We start from the raw sequence: 17,708 nt of genomic DNA, 5'->3' as shown, positions 1-17,708 counted from the left end.
GGAGCGGCACCCAGGGCTAGACGGCACGTCCGCCAGACCCAATGGGTGCGCAAGGACGCCCGAGGGCCTGCCCCTGCAGAAAGTGGGCAGGAAGGGGGCGGGGCCAGGGAGACCGGCGGTGGGGCGCGCGCCGGGGGCGGGGAAATCCTGGGGTTGGGGGCGTGCGCGCCGCTTCCGGTCCGTCTAGGGTGCGGCCCACAAGCAGAGTGCCACTCGGATGGACCCCCACGTCGGGGTTTACTTGCGCCTTTGTCCTCCCACACTGGGGTTTTGGAGACGCCGGGGAGAGAACCCCTGCTGGCCACTCCTGTCCCTCTTGTGTGAGACCAGGTGTCTTTCCACCGCACCCAAGCATGTGTACTCCCCGAGAAAGGGCTCCGGACCTGGAATTTAAACCACCCTTCTGCCTAATCCCGGGGTTGGAAACCGAAGAGGGGTCCGCTAAGGAAAGTGAGGGTCTTGGGAAATCAGGACGTGCCTTGCACAGGCCAGAGGGCAAATAAGCCCATGTCAAATCAGCTCTGGGAGGGGACGTGAGCTCTGAGGACAACTAGCTGTAATACAAGTGTAATATAGTCTTGTCCTCTCCCACGCCTACCGGCAGCCGGTGAAGGTCAATGTCCTGGAGGGCTACCTGCAACACTGTGCAAGGATATTCAGAGCTTCACCAGGTCGTGGGGCCCGGGACTAGGTCTTCTCAGTCTAACGGTCCTTGACAGGGTCGTCATTAGGAGGTTAGGCTGAGTGAGGCCCAGGGCTAATTCCAGGACATCCCTTTTTTTGCACAAGGAAACCAGCTGCTGCGCTGAAGTTTTAGAAAGCTCACTGGAGGACCCCTCCATCCCTTTCAAGAATGGGCAGATTCCATATTCCTAAGGTTTATTGGAGACCAAGCCTCTCTCTGGATCCAAAACCATGGCCTGCCCAGCATCAGGTCCCAACATGTGCCTGGGGCCCCATCTCTTTCATTCCAGTCTAGGCGAGTGCCCACACTCAGCCAGAGGAGGGACAGTGCCCAGACTCGGCCTCCTGACAAAGGCATCCATCCGGGCGCGAGCCAACCCTGCAGCAAGCTCTCTTTGGGAGGCAAGAGAGTCCATCCTAGGGGAGGAGGCCCACAGGGGCAGCCCTGTGGGAGGGGAGGTGTAGCCAGGGCAGAAGCCCCACTTTGATCCCCAAACATCACTCCCACTGCAGTCGCTGTGTGTGCAGGGCTCGGTGGTAGGCCCAACTGCCTGCGGCCAGGGCCCAGCGGCAGACGTCCTCCTTTGGTAGCAGCAGCAGTCTGTCCTCCTCCAGCCGGCTCAGGAGGCCCGCAGCACCCAACATCGCGCCCCCCCACATTCCATAAGTGTTGGTTGTGAAAACGGCCACAATGAGGATGGTTACTGCAACCACCAGCACCACTGCCTGACCAGCCACAGAGCGGCCCTCAGCACCAAGGTGGTCACCGGCCACTGCCAGCACCATCCCTCCTCCCAGAAGCAGGTTGGCAGAGGAGCGATCTCCGTTCACCCAGTGGAAATCAAAGGCCAGAAGGGGCAGGCCAATGACAGTGGCCACCCAGGCTCCAGCAAGACAGTCTTCATCTGTGCCCAGCCCCGGGGCCAGCACGGTGGCAGAGGCCAACGCCTGGAGCAGGAAGCCAGCAGCGGCCCCTCGAGTTGCCTGTCAGTATAGGGATAGGAGGAGATGTGGGAAAAAAAAAAAAAAAAAAAAAAGCCAGGGCTTTCCTTTAAGCAGGGAAAGGTCTGGGGGTCTCATGCAACCCTGGCCCTCAGACTCAGCCGCCCACCACCGTCTCCCTGGTCGGGGCAACGGGACCTGATGCAGGTGCTTACAGTTCCGGAGTGGGACACACCCCTACCCAACCCCAGTGTACTCACCTGGGCGGTGCTCACGGCTGCATGGAGAGACACCACTCCCAGTGCCAGGTGGGACAGGGTCGTGCTCCACTCACTCCAAGGCCTGGGGGCCATGGCACCTCTGGTGGTAGTGAATGTGACAGAGGAAGGGGATCCAAAACTTTGGAGAGGAAGAAAACGCAGAAGCCGGCGACCACAGCCCTAAAGGCAACTCTCCTGGACTCCCAGGTTCCAGAGCCCCATTTCTAAGTGTTGGGATAGGCTCAGGCTCATCCGAAACTTTCCGGACCCCTGGGACCCCTGGACGCAACTGTGGGGAAGAAGCAGCTAGTTAGGCCGGCAGAAGAAGGGAGAAAGCGAACCTGACCTGGGTGGGCGTGAGTTCTGGGGCCCTGGAATCGAGGTGCCGGGCCTCGGGGAGAGTCGCGCGCTAGGCCCACTCGACCTCGTTCCTGTGCTTGGGGAGGCGCCGTCTTCGGAACCGGGCTTGGAAGCAGCTACGGCGCAGGCTCTCAGCGGCGGCTGAGCTGCGAGGCCCCGACGCAGAGGCGAGCTGTAGGCCAGAGTCGCCCGCCCGCTAGCTCCTCCGCTCCCCGGCTCGCCGGTTGCTGCCCGGTCTCCAGCCCAGCGTTGGCCGGGTGCGAGCCAACGAGAGGAGTGGAGGCTAGAGCGGCAGGGGGCGGGGTCTGGGCGCAGGGGGAGTTCTAGGAGAGCCGGAGGAGGTTGTGAGGGCGGAGAGGGGACTAGGAGGAGGAAGCTCTGTCCCACGACTGAGGTATATAATACGCTGATGGTTTGGAGGGATCTGTAGTGAGGGGAGGGGCTGTGAAGGTAAGGCCCCATGAAAGGGGAGGGTCGTGGGCGGAGCTGTGAGGGGAGAGGATGGGCTGTTAGGGGATGTGGGCGGGACTGAGAGGCGTGTGGGCGGTGCTGCGAAGAGGTCTGGGCGGGCCTGAGAGGGGAGGGGGATTCTGGGCGGAGCTGGGGGGGGCGGTTGCAGGAGGCGGGGCTGAGAGGGGAGGGCGGGTTCTGGGAGGAGCTGGGAGGGAAGGGGCTGTTCCAGGGGGCGTGGCTTGGCAGAGGGGCCGGACAGGGCTGAGAGGGGAGGCGGGGTCTAGGCGGGTCTGGGCGGGTCTGGGCGGGTCTATGAGGGGAGGGAGTTACGTGGGGCTGACAGCCTGGCCTCCCACGGGCTGTGTGCTCTAAGGGGCGAGGGAGATAGGGTCCCCCCCAGAAAGCTGGGAAAGATTCGGAGGAGGGGGTGTGTGGAGACCGTGGGTGCCCCAAGCCTGGGGTCTCAGCGAAGGACGGGGGGGAGGCGCGGGGCCGGTGTCGGGGTGCGGCCCCGGGGGCTCCGGTTCCGGCACCCCCTTTCTTCGGGCACGCGCCCTCCACCCGCGGGAGCGGGGCCGTGGGGGCGGCCGCCCCGAGCATGCGCACGGGTCTCGCAGCGCGCGGGCGCGGAGTCTGGGCGCTGGGACGCGGGGCGGCGCGAAGCGGGGCCCTCCGCCGCCCCGCGCGCCCATGTACGCCTTCTACTCGCTGCTCATCTACATCTTCTACAGCCTCTTCCGTAGGGATGGCGGGGCTGCGGCGACCGGCGACCCCGAGGACCCCGCCCAGGTGAGCGGAGCGCGTGCGGCGCGGCCGGCGCTCCCCTTCCCGGGAGCGGGTTTGGCGGGCCCGCGCAGCGCACGTTCCCGGGGTGCTGGCGCGGGGGGAGGGGAGCCGTGCGGAGGACCCCGTCTCCGATGTGGTGTTGGAAGCGGAGACCTCGACTCCCTTGGCCCCGGGTCTCGGAGGGAGGGGGCCCCACGAGCTGCGCACTCGATGCTCAGAAGTCCCGCTGCTCCCTCCCCAGAGTGCGGGTTGCAAGCGCGGGGGTCGCCGCCGCCCCGACCAGCCCACGGCGGAGCTGTGGACCGAGCTGACAGGCCTGGTCGGTAGGTGCTGTCGGTGCGCCGAGAGCGCAGCGTCCCCGGGGCCAGGAGGGAACCCGCCGCCCGAGAGAGGAAGGGGCTGCCCGCGACCTCTCGGGGGGCGGGGGAAAGGGGCCCAGCAGGTGCTTCCCGGTGGCCCGGCCTCCGACCCGTGAGCCGCGAGCCTCGCTGTCCCGCTACCAGGCCTCCCTGGGTGCTCCGAATCTGAGGATGGGCGGGAAGAGGGAGCCGAAGGCCGCGCTACGGAGGTCTCCCTGGAAGAGGCTCTCGTGCGTCTTGCTGAGTTCCTCTCCGTCCAGCTGGGGGCGGAAGAGAGCTCCGGGAGTCCTCCTGACCTGACCAAGGTGAGCGGGGCTGAGGGTCCTTCTCCCGCTGACCCTTCCTCTCTGCACAGTCCTCTGGTCTCCCCGTGCGTGTCACAACCTCAGTCTCCTCTGGTCTGGTTCTTATGTCCTTTCCAGCCGAGCGATGTCCCCCCACTGTTGACGGTGACTGGTCAGCTCTTGGCCCTCCTGGCATGGATTCGGAGCCCCAGGGGAAGGCAGGCCCTGTCCCAGGGGACTCAGCCGGCGTTGGAGGGGCAGTGCCCCACTCCCGTGGGTGCGTCAGGCGTAGTGCGTTGTAGAGGGTGCGTGTGGAGGGAGTGAAGCCCACACAAACGGAGTGGCCCACAGTTGGGGGGCCCATGCCCACCTGTTCCTAGGCGTCCCCTCCTCCAGGTCAGTCTTAACTGCCCCTCCCCAGGATCCCCATCTCGAGAAGAAAGCCCTTCCCTTTCACCAAGGGATGAGGCCCAAGGGCAGAACCCTCCCCAGCTGGAGGAGGACCGGAGGGCGTGGCAGCGGCTGGAGCAGCTCATCCTGGGGCAGGTAAGGGGTCCAGCAGGCACCCGGGACTGGAGGGGGGGTTAGGAGGAGATGCTCCATGCCGTGCCCTCCTCTCCTTCCCAGCTGGAAGAGCTGAAGCAGCAGCTGGAACTGCAGGAGGAGGAGCTAGGCCGCCTGCGCCTGGGAGTGGTGAGGCGTCCGGTGGGTTCCAGGAGGGGCGGAGAGAGACCCCTGACTCTCAGGGGCGTCTCCAGGGTTTCTCTCTCCGCCAGGGGGCGACAGACTCAGAGAAGAGGGTCCAGCATCTGACCCTGGAGAACGAGGCTCTGAAGCAGAGCCTGAGCCTCATGCGGGATCTCCTGCTGCACTGGGGCCCCGCACCCTCCACCAGGGCCCCCCAGGTATCCTCCTTAGCCACTCCCGTTCCCACAGTCTGGGGCTCCTGAACACCTGGCTACCTGCAACATGGCCCAGGGCCTGATGCTGCTGGAACCCTCTCTGACCTCTCAGGGCCAGAGCCCCAGGGGGTGGACAGGCCTTGGTAGTCCCCTCCAGGAGACCAGTGCCTGGGGGAGGACACCTCTGCCCTGTCCCGTGGACCTGTATAAAGTCGGGAGACGGGGACTCATGACCAGTTCAGTCTGCTGTTCTCGACTTGACGTCCCCATCCCTGAAACGGGGCTGCTGGCATGCCCTCCCCCCTTGGTTGGCTCCTGGCTTCACGGCTGACCCGCCCACCTGCCCCCCCACACACACGCAGGAGGAGGCAGAGGCGTTGGTGGAGCTCCAGGGTCGGCTTCAGGAAGCCCAGGACACCACAGAAGCTCTTCAAGTCCAGGTGGGCACTGAGCCCAGGGGCCGGGAAGGCTGAGGCAACTGGGAGGGGGGTTGTCTGAGGCAGGCCCGGTAAGTGCCCTGTTTCCTCAGTGACAGGGGTGGGGTGGGGCGGGGCAGCTGGGGGTGCAGGAGGTGCAGCTGCAGGGCCTTCGGGGGGCCCTTCGGCAGCTCCAGCAGGAGACAGAGCAGAACTGTCGAAGGGAGCTGCAGCAGATGCACGGGCAGCTGGCAGGTAAGGGCGGGGACCAAGGGCTCACGGGAAAGCCAGAGCGTGCGGGCTTTCCCTCACAGCAAGCTCTCCCCGCCAGGACTCCGGGCACGGATGGCTAGCCTGCGCCAGGGCTGTGGGGACCTCCGAGGCCTGGTCAGCACATTTACCCAGAGCTGTCAGTGTTCGCTCAGTGAAGCCCGGGGTCAGGTCAGGACCATCTGCCCCCTCTCCGGAACTCACTCTCTGGGCAGCCTGGTCACTGTTCGCCCATGGGGAACCCCTTATTCTTTCTCCCCACCTCAGGGGGCTGCTCTCTGTAAGGGGGGTGGTAGGCGCTGGAATCAGAACAGCTTGTGATCTCACACACCCTGGGTGTGATCTCATTTCTGTCTGTGCAAACTGGGGTAATAGTGAATCCCTCGCAGGGTTGCCAACCCCACAGGAGACAGGTGTCTTTCTCCCTTGTTGTTCTCAGGTCCTGGGTCTCCATCCTGGGCCCACAGAATGCTGCCCGTAGGGGCCCAGAGCCACTGAGAGTTATGTTCTCAGCACCCCACCCCCAGCTCCTCAACTACACCCACTTCCTCACATCCCTGTTCCACCAGGTGTCCTGGGCCCTGGGAGCACTGTCAGCTGGCAGGGGTGGGACTCAGCTCCCTGAGGAGCAGCGGGGGCCCCCGACTGGATGCCCGGGGCGGCTGCTGGAGCTCAAGGGTATGGCAGGCTTGGACAGCGGAGGAAGGGGGGCCTCCCCATGCTTTCGGGCCTGGGAGGCAGACCACTGATGTGATCTCCCTCCCAGGAAATATCCGTGTGCTGTGTCGGTTGAGGCCAGGGACACCCTCCAGCCTGGTGAGCTCGGAGCCTGGCCCCAGTGGCACGGTCACCACCTGCTATCGAGGGCGCCAGCGTCGCTTCCGCCTGGACTGGGTCTTCTCTCCAGAGGCCAGCCAGGAGGAGGTGATGCTCTGCCCTCCGTCTGGGCTGCCCTTCCCTCCTACTGCCCCTGAGTGAGAAGAGGCTCTGGGTTCCCCTTCATTTGCCTTCCCAGTGGCTGAACTCCACCCATTGAAGGGAAGGGAGCAGGAGGTTCTGGGAGGCAGGACTGAGAGCCTAGCTGGCCATCTCCTTTCCTTCTGGAATTTTCTCTTTGCATCATTTGACCAAGCTCTGCAGTGCCAGTGGAAATAAGCCTGCTGGTTTAACAGAAAGGTTAACAATTGAAAAAGCATTTTTTTTTTTTTAACCAGGAAACTAAGCAAAATGATCTTGTCTGAGATGATGGCCACTGCTCAGGGAGCTGGCTGCCGAGCGCGGCTCCGGTGCTGCTGTGATGGGGACAGGGCTGTAGCCTCCTCCATCCAGGCTTGCCGGCTGCTTACTCTCCGGGCCTTGGTGGAGCAGGCGGCTGTGAGGGCAGGCAGGAGGCAGCGGGGCAGACTCTGCTCTCTGGTTGCCCGCTACAGACCCGCTATAGATCCGTTCTCCTTCCCTCCTCCCCTTTCCTGCCCACCGCTCACCACCTTGCTTCATACACTCCCTGTCACTGTCCACATGGAATTTGCCATTAGAACTTCTCCAGAGTTCAGGAACCAGAGGCGATCGCATAAGGGAGGGAGCAAGCAGACCTGTGTTGGCCTCGCAGGGACACAGTGTGAGGAGAGGGTCTGCTGGATGGCCAGGGCGCCCTCCCCCACTTCCTGGAGCACCACAGCTGTTTTTCACCCTCTCTCTCTATCTCACATGCCACCCCTGGTCTCAGCCTGCGTCCCAAACTTCAGCCCCGTGCAGGTCCCGTCTGCTGTCTTCTGGGCAGTCCTCTGCACAGGGCCCTCCAATTCACTGTGTCTGAACAGAGGAGCCAAAGGCATATTTCACTGAGCCCGCTCACTTGTGCTTGCCATCCGTGCCAGGGCACAGAGTCCCCCTATCGGTCACCCGCAGTGCTTCCTTCTGGTCACAGTCTTAGTGAGCTCATGGTTTTTCTGGGTTCTGTCCTCCTTGCCAGCCATGAACACGTTGAGCAGAACTTGCAGGCTTCTTGGGTATCAGCCACCTTCTGGGCACAAGAGCCGGCCATGTTTTGCTCAAAAGGCTGCTGCTGGGTCTGGAGGCCGACAGGAGCCGGGTCCCAGTGCCACCTGCTCTTCAGCGGCCTCTCCGTGGACCCTTGCAGGCCAGGGTCCCAGTGAGCTTGGCATCCACCATCCCGCACAGCTGGGGAGCCCTTTCGGGCTCACCCGTTATGCACCGAGTACTGCTCCAGTCCTCAGGCGCACGCTCCCCTTGACCTCTTGCGACAGGTGGCCCTGTACTCATCGCCTCAGCGAGCGAAAACCTTAGCCCAGAAGGATGCCATGCACTCTGCTTCCCAGCACACCTGGAGTTGGAACCTGGCAGCCAAGCCCAGCATATGGGCCCTTGAGTGCTGCTCCCCTGGGCCTCCCAAGTGGCCCTCGGAATCCCAGTGCTCCACGTTGCTTGCTCCTTTTCTCTGTTGCGTTCCTTCCCATCTTTGCTGGCAAATTCTTGTAAATGCCACCTCCTCCAGGGAGCCTCCTTAATTTTTTGGGAGATCCACCCTTCCACCGTGCCCCCAGACCCATCCTCCCGGAATCAAGCTTCGTTCGCTCTTTGTCCCAGTTCTGGGGCTTAGGACCCCCCCACCCCTCCCACCCCTAGGTCTTCAGGGAGCTGGAACCAGCTGTGCTGTCCTGCCTCCGTGGCTACAGTGTGTGCATTTTTACCTACGGTCAGACGGGGACAGGCAAGACCTACAGTATGGAGGTGGGAAGGGGAGACCCTGGGTGGCTCCTGGGGCCAGGGGCTGGGATGGGAGTCTGATGTGGTGCCCCACCCTGTCCAGGGCCCACCTGAGGACCCTGGCATAGCTCCTAGGGCACTGCAGTCGCTGTTCCAGGAGATGGGGACCGGAGGGCAACATCGCGTGACTCTCAGCATGGTGGAGATCTACAACGAGGCCGTCAGGTCAGAGCCCTGCTACAGCGCCTTCTCCTCGCCTGTGCTCTTCCGTTCTCGTGGGAACCTCGGAAACCAAGCCCTTCCCTTTCTCATCAGGGATCTCCTAGCCCCAGGGCCTCCTGAGCGGCTGGCCGTGAGGCAGGGCCCAGCAGGCCAGGGGGGCATTCAGGTGGCTGGCCTCACCTACTGGGATGTGCCCAACCTGGAGACGCTGCACCAGGTAAGGCTGCCCAGTGGCAACGCACCCCCGCCCCCTCCCACCTCCCAGCAGCCCTCCGAGGCCCCGCCTGTGCTCCCACCTATGGACGCAGACCCTGCAGCGGGCAGGTCCTGTCGCTCCGCCCTCCAGATGCTGAGCCTGGGGAGGAGCAACCGGGCCACCGCCGCCACCTCCAAGAACCGGCACAGCTCTCGGTCGCATGCCTTGGTCACGCTGACCTTGCGCGCGGCGTCCCCACCGCGCGGGCCAGGCACCGCAGGTACCGAGGCGCGCACCCGAGCCCCGCGGGTCGTGGGGGCTCACAGCACCCGAGACCAGGGATCCCTCCACGTCGGGCTGGCTCGCCCCCGCAGGCACGCTGCATCTGGTGGACCTGGCGGGATCCGAGCGTGCCTGGAAGGCGGGGGCAGCCGGCCCGTCGCGGGGAGACCGAGACGGCGCCCAGCGTCTGCGGGAGGCCCGGACCATCAATCGCTCGCTGCTGGCCCTGGGGGGCGTGATGGCCGCGCTGCGGGCCCGCCGGCCACACGTGCCCTTCCGCGACTCGCAGCTCACGCGCCTGCTGCAGCCGGCGCTGGGACCCGGCGCCACGGCGGTGCTGCTGCTGCAGGTGGGCGGCGGCGGGGCGGCGGGCGGGTGGCACAGCCCCCGCCGCCTCGGGGCCCGCCCACCAGCGCCGCTCCCCCGCAGATCTCCACGCGGCCCGAGGACCTGGGGGAGACCGTGTGCTCGCTGAAGTTCGCCGAGCGCGTGGGCCGAGTGGAGCTGGGGCCCGCCCGGCGCTGCAGGGCCCCGCGCTCTGGGACGCCCTCCTCCCTCAGCACCGACACGCCCCTCACCGGGACCCCCTGCACGCCCACGCCGTCCCCCGGCAGCCCTCCGAGTCCCGGCGCGGAGAGCGACTCCGGCTCGGCTCTCGGGACCCAAAAGAACGTGTCCTCCTAGCCTGGACTCGCACCTCTGCCGACAGAGCTCCTACACCCTCACAACCTCCTTGATCTCTGAGACCCCCTCTCCCCCCAAGTTGGTTCCCCTAACCCAAGAGTGAGGAGTACTTAGCGCAGCGACAGAACTGACCCTCCCTCCCCCAGGCCCTCCGCTCCCTCCTTATCACCATTTGCTGTTATCGCGGCACACAGCGGGGGATGCCAGACCCGCGGGAGGTGGACCCCGCCAAGTGGTTAGCCCAATCACCACCCCATCACAAAAAATCAGACTTGGCATTAAATTGTTGTCTACTCCTTTACTGTTCCATTCCCCAGGACCACCACCAAAACCAAGTAGGATTTTGATTTCCTTTTCCCAAAAAAGGTGCTGCTACCTCATTCCCAGGCAGATGAGGGAGGACAGGACTTGAGGCTGGAGCTGAGATTTAGGTCCTCCCTCCCCCCAGCCCGGAGCCAGGGAGGGGAAGTGACACACGGTGATGGATGGGTAGAAAGAAGGACAGACGGACAGAGGAAGTGGGATCAGGAAGGGGCTGCCGCAAGCAAAGCCCCCACTCTTTCCAGTCTTGTCTCTGGGGGTAAGGGAGGCATGACGACCATCAGGGCCAGCCAGGGTGGTGCCCGCTGGATCACAGCCCTTTGGGGGGGGGCAGTCCAATAAACAGCATGGATTCCCAGTACCGCTGGTGCCTGATGCTTCAGGCTGCCGTGGCCACCAACTCCTTTTGGACCTCCTGGCCTTGGTTCCCCAACAAGCCAGGGGTGGCAAGGAGAGGAAAGCTCCCGTGCCCTAGGAGCCTCCCCGGCTGTACCAGGAGAGTAGCCAGCCTGGGGTGGAGGCACCTGGGGCCCGGGAGTGGCTAACCCACACATCATAGATGCTCTTGTTGGGTGGTACCCCCTGGAAGAGGGCATCTAGATCCCAGAGCAGCCCTGGGGGACCCTGACTTTCAGGGGCCACCCCCCAATAGGCTGAGCTGGTTGAAGGTGGACACTGGGGACAGGATGTGGGCGGCGGTATTGGAGCCAAGGGCATCACCACATTGGGAGTGTAGATGGGCAAGTAAGAGGTGGGCAGCTGCCCCCAAAGTGAGGCCCTGTGACTCCCACCAGACAGCGCCCCAGGATCTGGAGAACCTTGCAGTAAGTGGAGGGGCCAGGCTCTGTGCTCAGGGGAGAGGGGCGAGGGCCTGCTGGTTCCCCTCTGGGAAGTCTCCACATCTGTTCTCCTGGGCCCAGGAACAGGGCAGAGGGGCCACAGAGGCCTCTCAGAGGGCAGGGGTGGAGTGGGCATCACCTTCTCCCCACTGTGCCCAGAGCCTGCAGGACCTGGGCTGCTTTGTGGTGCCCCCTCCCTGGGATCGCCTAGCAAACACTTTATGCTGAAGCCCTCACTGGGTGGTGGCTGGGGACTGGGTGGCGGCTGGGGACTGGGCGGCCGGTAGGGCCAGCCGTGCAACACGTAGGGGCCCAGGTCCTTGACGAAGGCTCCCCGCGTGCCCCTGCTCTGCCAGCGCCGGCAAAGGGCGGTGTTCTGCAGCCGCAGCGCTTCGGCCGGTATCAGGCTCACGTCGACTGCCCAGAAGTTGCCCTTGGCCTGCGGTTTGGCGGGATCTTTAGGCACCTGGAGGGGGTGGGGAGGCTTGAGTGGGGCCGTCCGACCCCAGACACACAGGATTTCCGCCCCAGCTCCGACCCTCGCCCTACCCCACCTTGCGGAAGCATCGGTTGGAGGAGAGGTTGTGGCGGATGGAATCCTTCCAGCCCTCGTAGTCGTCCTTGAAGAAGGGGAAGGCGGCCTGGACCTGACGTATGATCTGAAACCACCCACCAATCGGCCAGTCGGCCCCGTGCGCCGCGAGCCGGGACGCAGTGGGCGGGGGGCCAGCACCGCCCCTCCCCCCACAGCCGGGCTTAGGGGACTTGCCCGCCCCCACCCCCCAGAACACGTCGACGACGGAAGGAAAAAAGCCCCGAGGGAAGGGTCCTGCCTCTGCACCTCCGCTCTTTCCCCTGTGCCCAGGCCTGAACTGGCAGCACTGAGCTCAGCTGGGCAGGGCCAGGTGGGGAGCGAAGCCGGAGTCTGAGCCTCGGAGTAGGTGGGGGACGGGTCTGTCGAAAGATCCGATTCCCTAGTGTGAGGGGAAATGGGGGTCCCTCTCACCTGGGCCAGCTTCAGTCTGCGGGAGGGTGCGGCCTGGATCACCAAGGCAATCATGGCCAAGTAGGTGTAGGGTGGCTTGTCATGCCGCAGGTATCTCTTCTTCCTCCTCTTGGGGGGCTGGGAGGACGAGTCCGACCCAGGAAGCCCCAGACGTGGGCTGCTGCAGGGCCCCATGTAGGGGAGGCACGCAAGCTGGGCAGGGGCCTGGCCCCGTGGAGGCAAGGCAATGGGGCAGCGCGGTGAGGAAAGGCTGGGGGCCTGAGGCCGGCGGTCCTGGCGGGCCAGACCCTTTATCATTCGGATGGAAGGGGGAGGGGAAGGGAGGCAGAGGGAGGGAGGAATAGGCGGTGGGGGAGGGGAGCATGCAAGGGCTGCCACAATTAGCAGGTTTCAGTTAATCTGGAAGGGAGGGGCAGGGAGGATTCCAGTGGGGGCTGCAGGCGGCCACCCAGGCCTCATTCCTCACCCCTGGGCTGCCTTCAGCACCCCCTACAAGCTGGAAGGAAAAGCCTTTGGAACGGGCCTTGTGACTTATGGTTACTTTATCCTGTCTGGGCTGGGCTGGGCTTCAGGCGCCCATTTAAGAGCTGATGGGGTTGATTTACCCACAGTTGACCTGCCAAGAATAGGTGGGGCCTGCCCAAAGTTCAAGGCTGAGTAGCTTCCGGGACCTAGGTGGTCGTCGGAGGGCCTCCTGGAGGAAACCGCGGGAACAAAATAGGGACACGTTTAATTCAAGTAATTTTCGCAGGGGCTGCTGCGGGTCCCCAGTGGATTCCCAAGGCCTAAGAGGTCTCTTTTGTCCCCTCCCTGGTGCCTGTTAACAGCGGGAGCTGACCAGCTCTCCTTACTCCCTGATGTACCTCACTGGCTCTTCCTGGCTCCAGAGGACTTTTTGGAGGCAGGCTTACCTCCCTTCTCTCTTTTGGTCCGTTGGACCCAGAGCTCTAAATGTTGTTATCCAGGAGGATGTCCCTCGTTCTTTCGGGGCACTTGGGGAGTGCTCTTGGGTGTGTTTGTAGGAAGAGGAAGAGGTCTCCTAGCTGGAGGGGTTTACTGGACACTTCTTGGGGCCAGGCCTTGAGGATACAGCTTCATGGGTCATAGTTCCTGTCCAGGGGAGCATGAAAGGACCACCTGGCTTCTCCCTGGATAGGACTGAGAGCACAGGTGTGTTGTGTGAGTACACAGGAAGGCTTCCCAAGGAGCCACAGGGCCCTGGGGCTTCCTCTAGGTAGAAGAAGATGTTCCCCAGGCAAGTGGGGGTTGGCCTGAGTGGAGGAGGGGCATAGGGAAGAGAGTGGAGGCTCAAGACTGGGGAGGCCTGAGGGGCGAGCATCCTCTGCTCAGGCCTGCCTATAACCTCTGAGGGTTTTAGCAGGAACAGGACCTGTCTCAGAAGTGTGGTCCCAGAAAAGTGCCTCTGGCAGGTGCCCTGAGACTTACTGGTTCTCTTGATTCCCAGACCCGATTCTGTCTCCTCCCCTTCTCTCTGGCCATCTGATCCATCAAGGATTTTTAGTTAAGGCCTATGGTCTGTACCATGAAGGGAAGACCAGCCCTGCCCTTTACCAGCAAGTTTGCCCAAGGGGGTACTGGGCCCAGGACACCAGCAGTGGTGGCTGGTGCTGGTGTCATGGTCCCCAGACCCAAGGGAAACCACAGGAGCCCAGGGACACACTTTGTACCACTCTACTCCAAGAATTCGGCTTTTCTTGAGTGCCCCTCCCCCCGCAACATTACACTTTTTTTTTTTTTTTAAGATTTTTATTTATTTATTTGACAGACACAGATCACAAGTAGGCAGAGAGGCAGGTAGGCAGAGGGAGAGGAGGAAGCAGGCTCCCTGCTGAACAGAGAGCCCGATGCGGGGCTCGATCCCAGGGCCCTGAGATCATGACCCGAGCGGAAGGCAGCGGCTTAACCCACTGAGCCACCCAGGCGCCCAACATTACACTCTTAAGTGGTTGGGAGTCCGCAGCGCACAGCCAGCCGGTGGTGAGGGAAGGCGCGCTGGGGAGTGCGGGGCGAAGTGGATGATGTAATGCGGGGCACCACACCGCCCCCTTCACTCTCACACTCCTCTCAGACGTCCTGGGGATTCCTCCGACACTGTGTCCCTTTGCTCCGTCCCCGGAGCTCTAGCTGAGCTCGCGTCTCACGGCGCGGCCACTACGGACGGGCTCCCAGCCCCGCTCCACCAGCGGAGAGGTCTTCCCCTTCGAGTCTTAAGGCATCACGTCCCCCTCCACAGGTCCTCCCTTGCTTGGCCTGACGTTCAGGGCTCCCCGAGCCCCGCTACTCCTAAGTGGCCGCTCTCCCCCGCCCCCTCAACCACCGCCTCCGTGACTTCCCCTGGTCCCGGGGTACCCGGTCCTTCCCCGTTCAGGTATGCTTTTCCCTCCGTCCGGGAGGACTCTGCTTTGTCGGGTGGACCCCGGCCATGCCTTGGAAGCCCATCCCAGACGGCCGCCCTCCCCAGCGGGGCCCCTCTGACTGCTCGCGCCTCCCGACCCATCCGCGCCGAGGACGCCCCCGCCACCGAGAGGCTCGCGCCGCACGGCCGGCAGCCCTCCTCTCGGGGCAGGCCCCGCCCCCTGGCAGATCGGGCCCGCCCCCTGGCAGGTCGGGCCCGCCCCCTGGCAGGTCGGGCCCGACCCCTGGCAGGTCGGGCCCGCCCCCGGGCTCCCATGGGGCGCCGCGGCTTCCGGCTCTGGGCCCCGCGGACCGGAAGTGTAGCGTTGCCATGGCGAGAGCCGGGCGCGGGGCCCGCCCCCGCGGCGCCCAGAGGAGCGCGGGGCCGCGGGAGCGGTGGAGCAGCACGGGTTCCCGGCGCTGCGGCGCGGTGCGCGCGGCGGAAGGTGAGGCGCGGACTTCCGGGGCCCGCGGCGGGAGAGGACGCCGGCCGGGGAGGGAGAGGCGGCGGGGGCGCAGGGCCGAGCGCGGCGTCCTCGGGAGCCCTGGCCGGCCGGCCCTCGGGGAGGCGGGCGCCGGCGCGCGAGTCCCTGCAGGCCCCACCTGGGCGCCCGGTGCCGCGGGTCGGGAGCGGCTTCTCGGGTGGCAGCCTGTGCGGGGAAGGCCGCCCGGAGGGCTTTTCGCCGCGATCTGTGTGCGAACTCGTCTTCGTTTTTGCAACCTGTTGGTCGGGTCGCGCCGGGAATTCGGGCCGGCGGGAAAGGGACGAGCCCAGGCTTTGTGAGGTCTTTGGAGCGAGGCCAGACCAGAAACTGGAGCTTCTCCGGGGTTCCGGTGGCCTCCGGTGGGGATCCTGGGCGCCACCTCGCAGACCAGGGTCAGGCTGAGAAGCACTAGCGCGCCCCAGGGCCCGGCCCCGCGCTCCAGGCCTGTGGGGGAGTGTCCAGGACTGGTTGGGGCCCTTCAAGGCCCTGCAGCAGGGCTGAGGCAGCCGGGGGATTAATCTCCATGGGTGCAGAGAGCCGAGGCATGCATGGAGTCATTCCAGGTTTAGGGACGCCGGAGAAGGGCTGTCCCTCCTCGGAGCTCTGGCCGTGCTTTCCTTCCTGGATCTTGAAGTTGGGAGTGGAGCGGGCTGTGGGGGCACCACTTTGCTCTTCTCAGTCCCTGTCTTGGCTCAGCAGGGAGCCCTCATGTTCTCTCTGGACGGGACTGGGGTTGTCCTGAATCCCAGAAGAGGCCTCTGCTCCTGGCTGTGCTGCCTAATGCACTTCCGGGGCGGTGAGGGGAGCCCCATCGTGGGGCCCTGAGGCCAGGTTCTCTAAGTGGCTGGTGACTGCGGGAAGGAGCCTGCACAAAGGCTAGCACTGGGCTCCTCATTGTGATGGTGGTTTTCCCCTTTCCCAGCTCCCCAAGCTCTTGTTCCAAGCTGGGGTGAGGAAGCTCCAGAAGGTCCTTCCCTCCTTCCCTCCCTATGCATGGGCTGGATTTCCTCCCAGTTGGCTGAACCACCCCCCACTCCCCCGCCCTGCTCTGCTGTGTGTCCTGGCCTCATCTCTCAGCTGCCTGGGGTGTGCCTGGACTTTGGTCTCCCCTGGCAGCAAAGGGCTGGCAGGCACCTGGGAAGAGGGTTTCTGATTCTGTGGACTCAACACTGAGATCTGTGTTCTAGGGATTTCCGAGTCTTTGGTCTCTCTCAAAAGCCTGTGTCCACCGTGTGTGCTTTTGGTACTTCAGGGTGAGGCGAACCTGCTAACGTCCGGTGACCCAGCACACCACATACGGTGAAGTGTTTGGCTGGGTGGACATGGATGGCCCTGGCAGCCGTTGATCTGTCCCCACTCTTCCTGGTCACCAGGTGACACTCAAGGTTAGCAGTCGATGTTGTTGGCTTCTTATGAGGAAATGTCACAACTGAATCACTGTTTTAAAGAAAGATTTTACTTATTTATTTATTTAACAGAGAGAGATCACAAGTAGGCAGAGAGGCAGGCAGAGAGAGAGGGGGAAGCAGGCTCCCCGCTGAGCAGAGAGCCCGATGCGGGGCTCGATCCCAGGACCCTGAGATCATGACCTGAGCCGAAGGCAGAGGCTTAACCCCCTGAGCCACCCCAAGTGGCCGTAGTATCTTTAACGGCTTGTGCCATTGCCGGACACAGGCTCCTGCTTGAGTGAGTCTCCACACATCCCACCCCAGTGCCTCTGCCACGGTCTCCGCGGCGCCAAAGCAGGACACGTGGGAGGCTCTTCCCTCCCCTCCAGGCTCTCTGAGAACCTCTTCCTCACTGTCTTTGATTCGGGCCCTTCCTGTCCATCCCTTCCACCAAAGAGCCGGCCTCCGTGACTCCTCCTTAGCCTCTGGGATCACAGCACTTTCCCCTGGCTGGTCTTGGCTCTGTCTTCGCTGCTTGCCTCAAGAGTGACTGATCTGAAATGCAGCTCGGATTCTTGTACTTTCCTTCTTGAAACCCTTCCTCACAGACTTGGAATAACACTCAGCGGCCCCTGCCGACCAGTCCCCACCCTCTGCCCCCTGCCCCGGCCTCGGAGCACTTTTCCGTGCGTGCGTTCTGCCGCTGCTGTACTGAACCCACGAGGTGGTGGAAGGGACAGAGCAGGCCTTCCCCACCCTTCCAGGTTCTGTGGCCTTGGGCAAGGCTCCTCCGCCCCCCAGCGGGGAGGACAGAGATGTGGGACTCTTCAGCTCTGCGGGGGCGGGGGTGCCACGGAGGAGCAGGAGGTCAACCTCCAGGAGCCCTGTGAGGGCAGTTATGGTAAGGTCTGCTGGTGGATGTTGGATTCCGGGCTGTGTCCTTTCTTAGCGGCCATGACAAACCCAAAGACTGAACAATGGGTACCGGCAGAGGAGCGCCTGGGACCAGGTGAAGCCATGGGGATGGAGGCTGCAGACAAGTCTTCAAAGAAGTTTCGGTGTGAAGGAGCTGAGTGTGTGGGGGAGGTGGGGGTTGGAGTTGGTTCGAGTGGGGAAGTCTGTGGAGATCCAGAAAGATTAGGGAGGTTGTGGGCTGGAGCAGAGGAGTGACTGTATCTTCAAGGTCCCAGGCAGATAGAAGGGGGCTGGTCTGCAGGGTGGAGGTGGAGGGTGGGGTAGTTGCCCTGCCGAGGGGCTCCCAGAGCCTGAGGCCAGTCTCTGTGCTCAGCCCTGTCTTGCCGCACCGGGATTCCCTGTAGCCTGGGCTGTTCTGTGATGCGAAGGTTGTGGTTTTGTTGACTTTGTGTGGAATGTCCTATAAGCTTCATACCCCCCCCCCCCCCCCCCCGGCCTTTTCCTGTTTGTTT

At 63.7% G+C, this 17,708-nt stretch overlaps 4 protein-coding genes across 13 annotated transcripts in view; 2 read left to right on the top strand and 2 right to left on the bottom strand.

Annotated features, from left to right (window-relative positions):
- Positions 1-862: 862 nt before the first annotated feature.
- CYHR1 (cysteine and histidine rich 1) lies at positions 863-2,834 on the bottom strand. Its single transcript, XM_044244740.1, has 3 exons — positions 2,311-2,834; positions 1,887-2,175; positions 863-1,668 (listed from the first exon to the last, which is right to left on the bottom strand). The coding sequence occupies exons 2-3, from the start codon at positions 1,977-1,979 to the stop codon at positions 1,183-1,185; spliced, it is 579 nt and encodes a 192-aa protein (XP_044100675.1). The 5' UTR covers positions 1,980-2,175; positions 2,311-2,834; the 3' UTR covers positions 863-1,182.
- Positions 2,835-3,353: 519 nt separating this feature from the next.
- KIFC2 (kinesin family member C2) lies at positions 3,354-10,509 on the top strand. 6 transcript variants are annotated; one of them, XM_044244734.1, is made up of 18 exons: positions 3,354-3,488; positions 3,727-3,808; positions 3,989-4,149; positions 4,267-4,405; positions 4,550-4,674; positions 4,756-4,821; positions 4,905-5,033; positions 5,393-5,470; positions 5,587-5,701; positions 5,778-5,887; positions 6,286-6,394; positions 6,483-6,640; positions 8,363-8,467; positions 8,547-8,668; positions 8,759-8,882; positions 9,012-9,141; positions 9,236-9,492; positions 9,573-10,509. In XM_044244734.1, the coding sequence occupies exons 1-18, from the start codon at positions 3,390-3,392 to the stop codon at positions 9,825-9,827; spliced, it is 2,364 nt and encodes a 787-aa protein (XP_044100669.1). In that variant the 5' UTR covers positions 3,354-3,389; the 3' UTR covers positions 9,828-10,509. The 6 variants fall into 6 exon arrangements, with proteins under 6 accessions (XP_044100669.1, XP_044100668.1, XP_044100666.1 ...); XM_044244733.1 differs by having other exon boundaries at positions 4,887-5,033; XM_044244731.1 differs by having other exon boundaries at positions 9,012-9,492.
- Positions 10,437-12,305, bottom strand: FOXH1 (forkhead box H1). Of its 2 annotated transcripts, none has more exons than XM_044244738.1 (3): positions 11,994-12,305; positions 11,542-11,607; positions 10,437-11,453 (listed from the first exon to the last, which is right to left on the bottom strand). In XM_044244738.1, the coding sequence occupies exons 1-3, from the start codon at positions 12,288-12,290 to the stop codon at positions 10,620-10,622; spliced, it is 1,197 nt and encodes a 398-aa protein (XP_044100673.1). In that variant the 5' UTR covers positions 12,291-12,305; the 3' UTR covers positions 10,437-10,619. The 2 variants fall into 2 exon arrangements, with proteins under 2 accessions (XP_044100673.1, XP_044100672.1); XM_044244737.1 differs by having other exon boundaries at positions 10,438-11,453; positions 11,542-11,646.
- A 2,472-nt stretch (positions 12,306-14,777) lies between these two features.
- PPP1R16A (protein phosphatase 1 regulatory subunit 16A) overlaps positions 14,778-17,708 on the top strand; it is a 37,032-nt gene continuing 34,101 nt past the window's right edge. For 2 of the 4 annotated variants that reach the window (XM_044244724.1, XM_044244728.1), the window contains exon 1: positions 14,778-14,854. The gene's annotated coding sequence lies outside the window, so the exon portion shown is untranslated. Of the gene's footprint in view, positions 14,855-15,213; positions 16,279-16,491; positions 17,183-17,708 lie in introns of those variants that run through there. The other 2 variants (XM_044244725.1, XM_044244727.1) reach the window with 2 other exon arrangements.

This window comes from Neovison vison, chromosome 4 (assembly GCF_020171115.1).
Source record: "Neovison vison isolate M4711 chromosome 4, ASM_NN_V1, whole genome shotgun sequence".
In the NCBI taxonomy this organism is placed as follows: domain Eukaryota; kingdom Metazoa; phylum Chordata; class Mammalia; order Carnivora; family Mustelidae; genus Neogale; species Neogale vison.
The sequence above is the reverse complement of the archived record's forward strand: the minus strand, read 5'-3'. Positions and strand labels throughout refer to the sequence as shown.

Bases quoted from the DNA above. Each gene is read 5' to 3' on its own strand.
- CYHR1 (XM_044244740.1), bottom strand. From the start codon at position 1,979: ATGGCCCCCAGGCCTTGGAGTGAGTGGAGCACGACCCTGTCCCACCTG. The intron at 1,669-1,886 runs GTGAGTACACTG...CTATACTGACAG, and splicing joins CAGCCGTGAGCACCGCCCAG to GCAACTCGAGGGGCCGCTGC.
- KIFC2 (XM_044244729.1), top strand. From the start codon at position 3,390: ATGTACGCCTTCTACTCGCTGCTCATCTACATCTTCTACAGCCTCTTC. The intron at 6,395-6,482 runs GTATGGCAGGCT...TCTCCCTCCCAG, and splicing joins GCGGCTGCTGGAGCTCAAGG to GAAATATCCGTGTGCTGTGT. The intron at 9,493-9,572 runs GTGGGCGGCGGC...GCTCCCCCGCAG, and splicing joins CGGCGGTGCTGCTGCTGCAG to ATCTCCACGCGGCCCGAGGA.
- FOXH1 (XM_044244737.1), bottom strand. From the start codon at position 12,290: ATGATAAAGGGTCTGGCCCGCCAGGACCGCCGGCCTCAGGCCCCCAGC. The intron at 11,647-11,993 runs GTGAGAGGGACC...GGGTGGTTTCAG, and splicing joins GCAGACTGAAGCTGGCCCAG to ATCATACGTCAGGTCCAGGC. The intron at 11,454-11,541 runs GTGGGGTAGGGC...CACCCCCTCCAG, and splicing joins CCAACCGATGCTTCCGCAAG to GTGCCTAAAGATCCCGCCAA.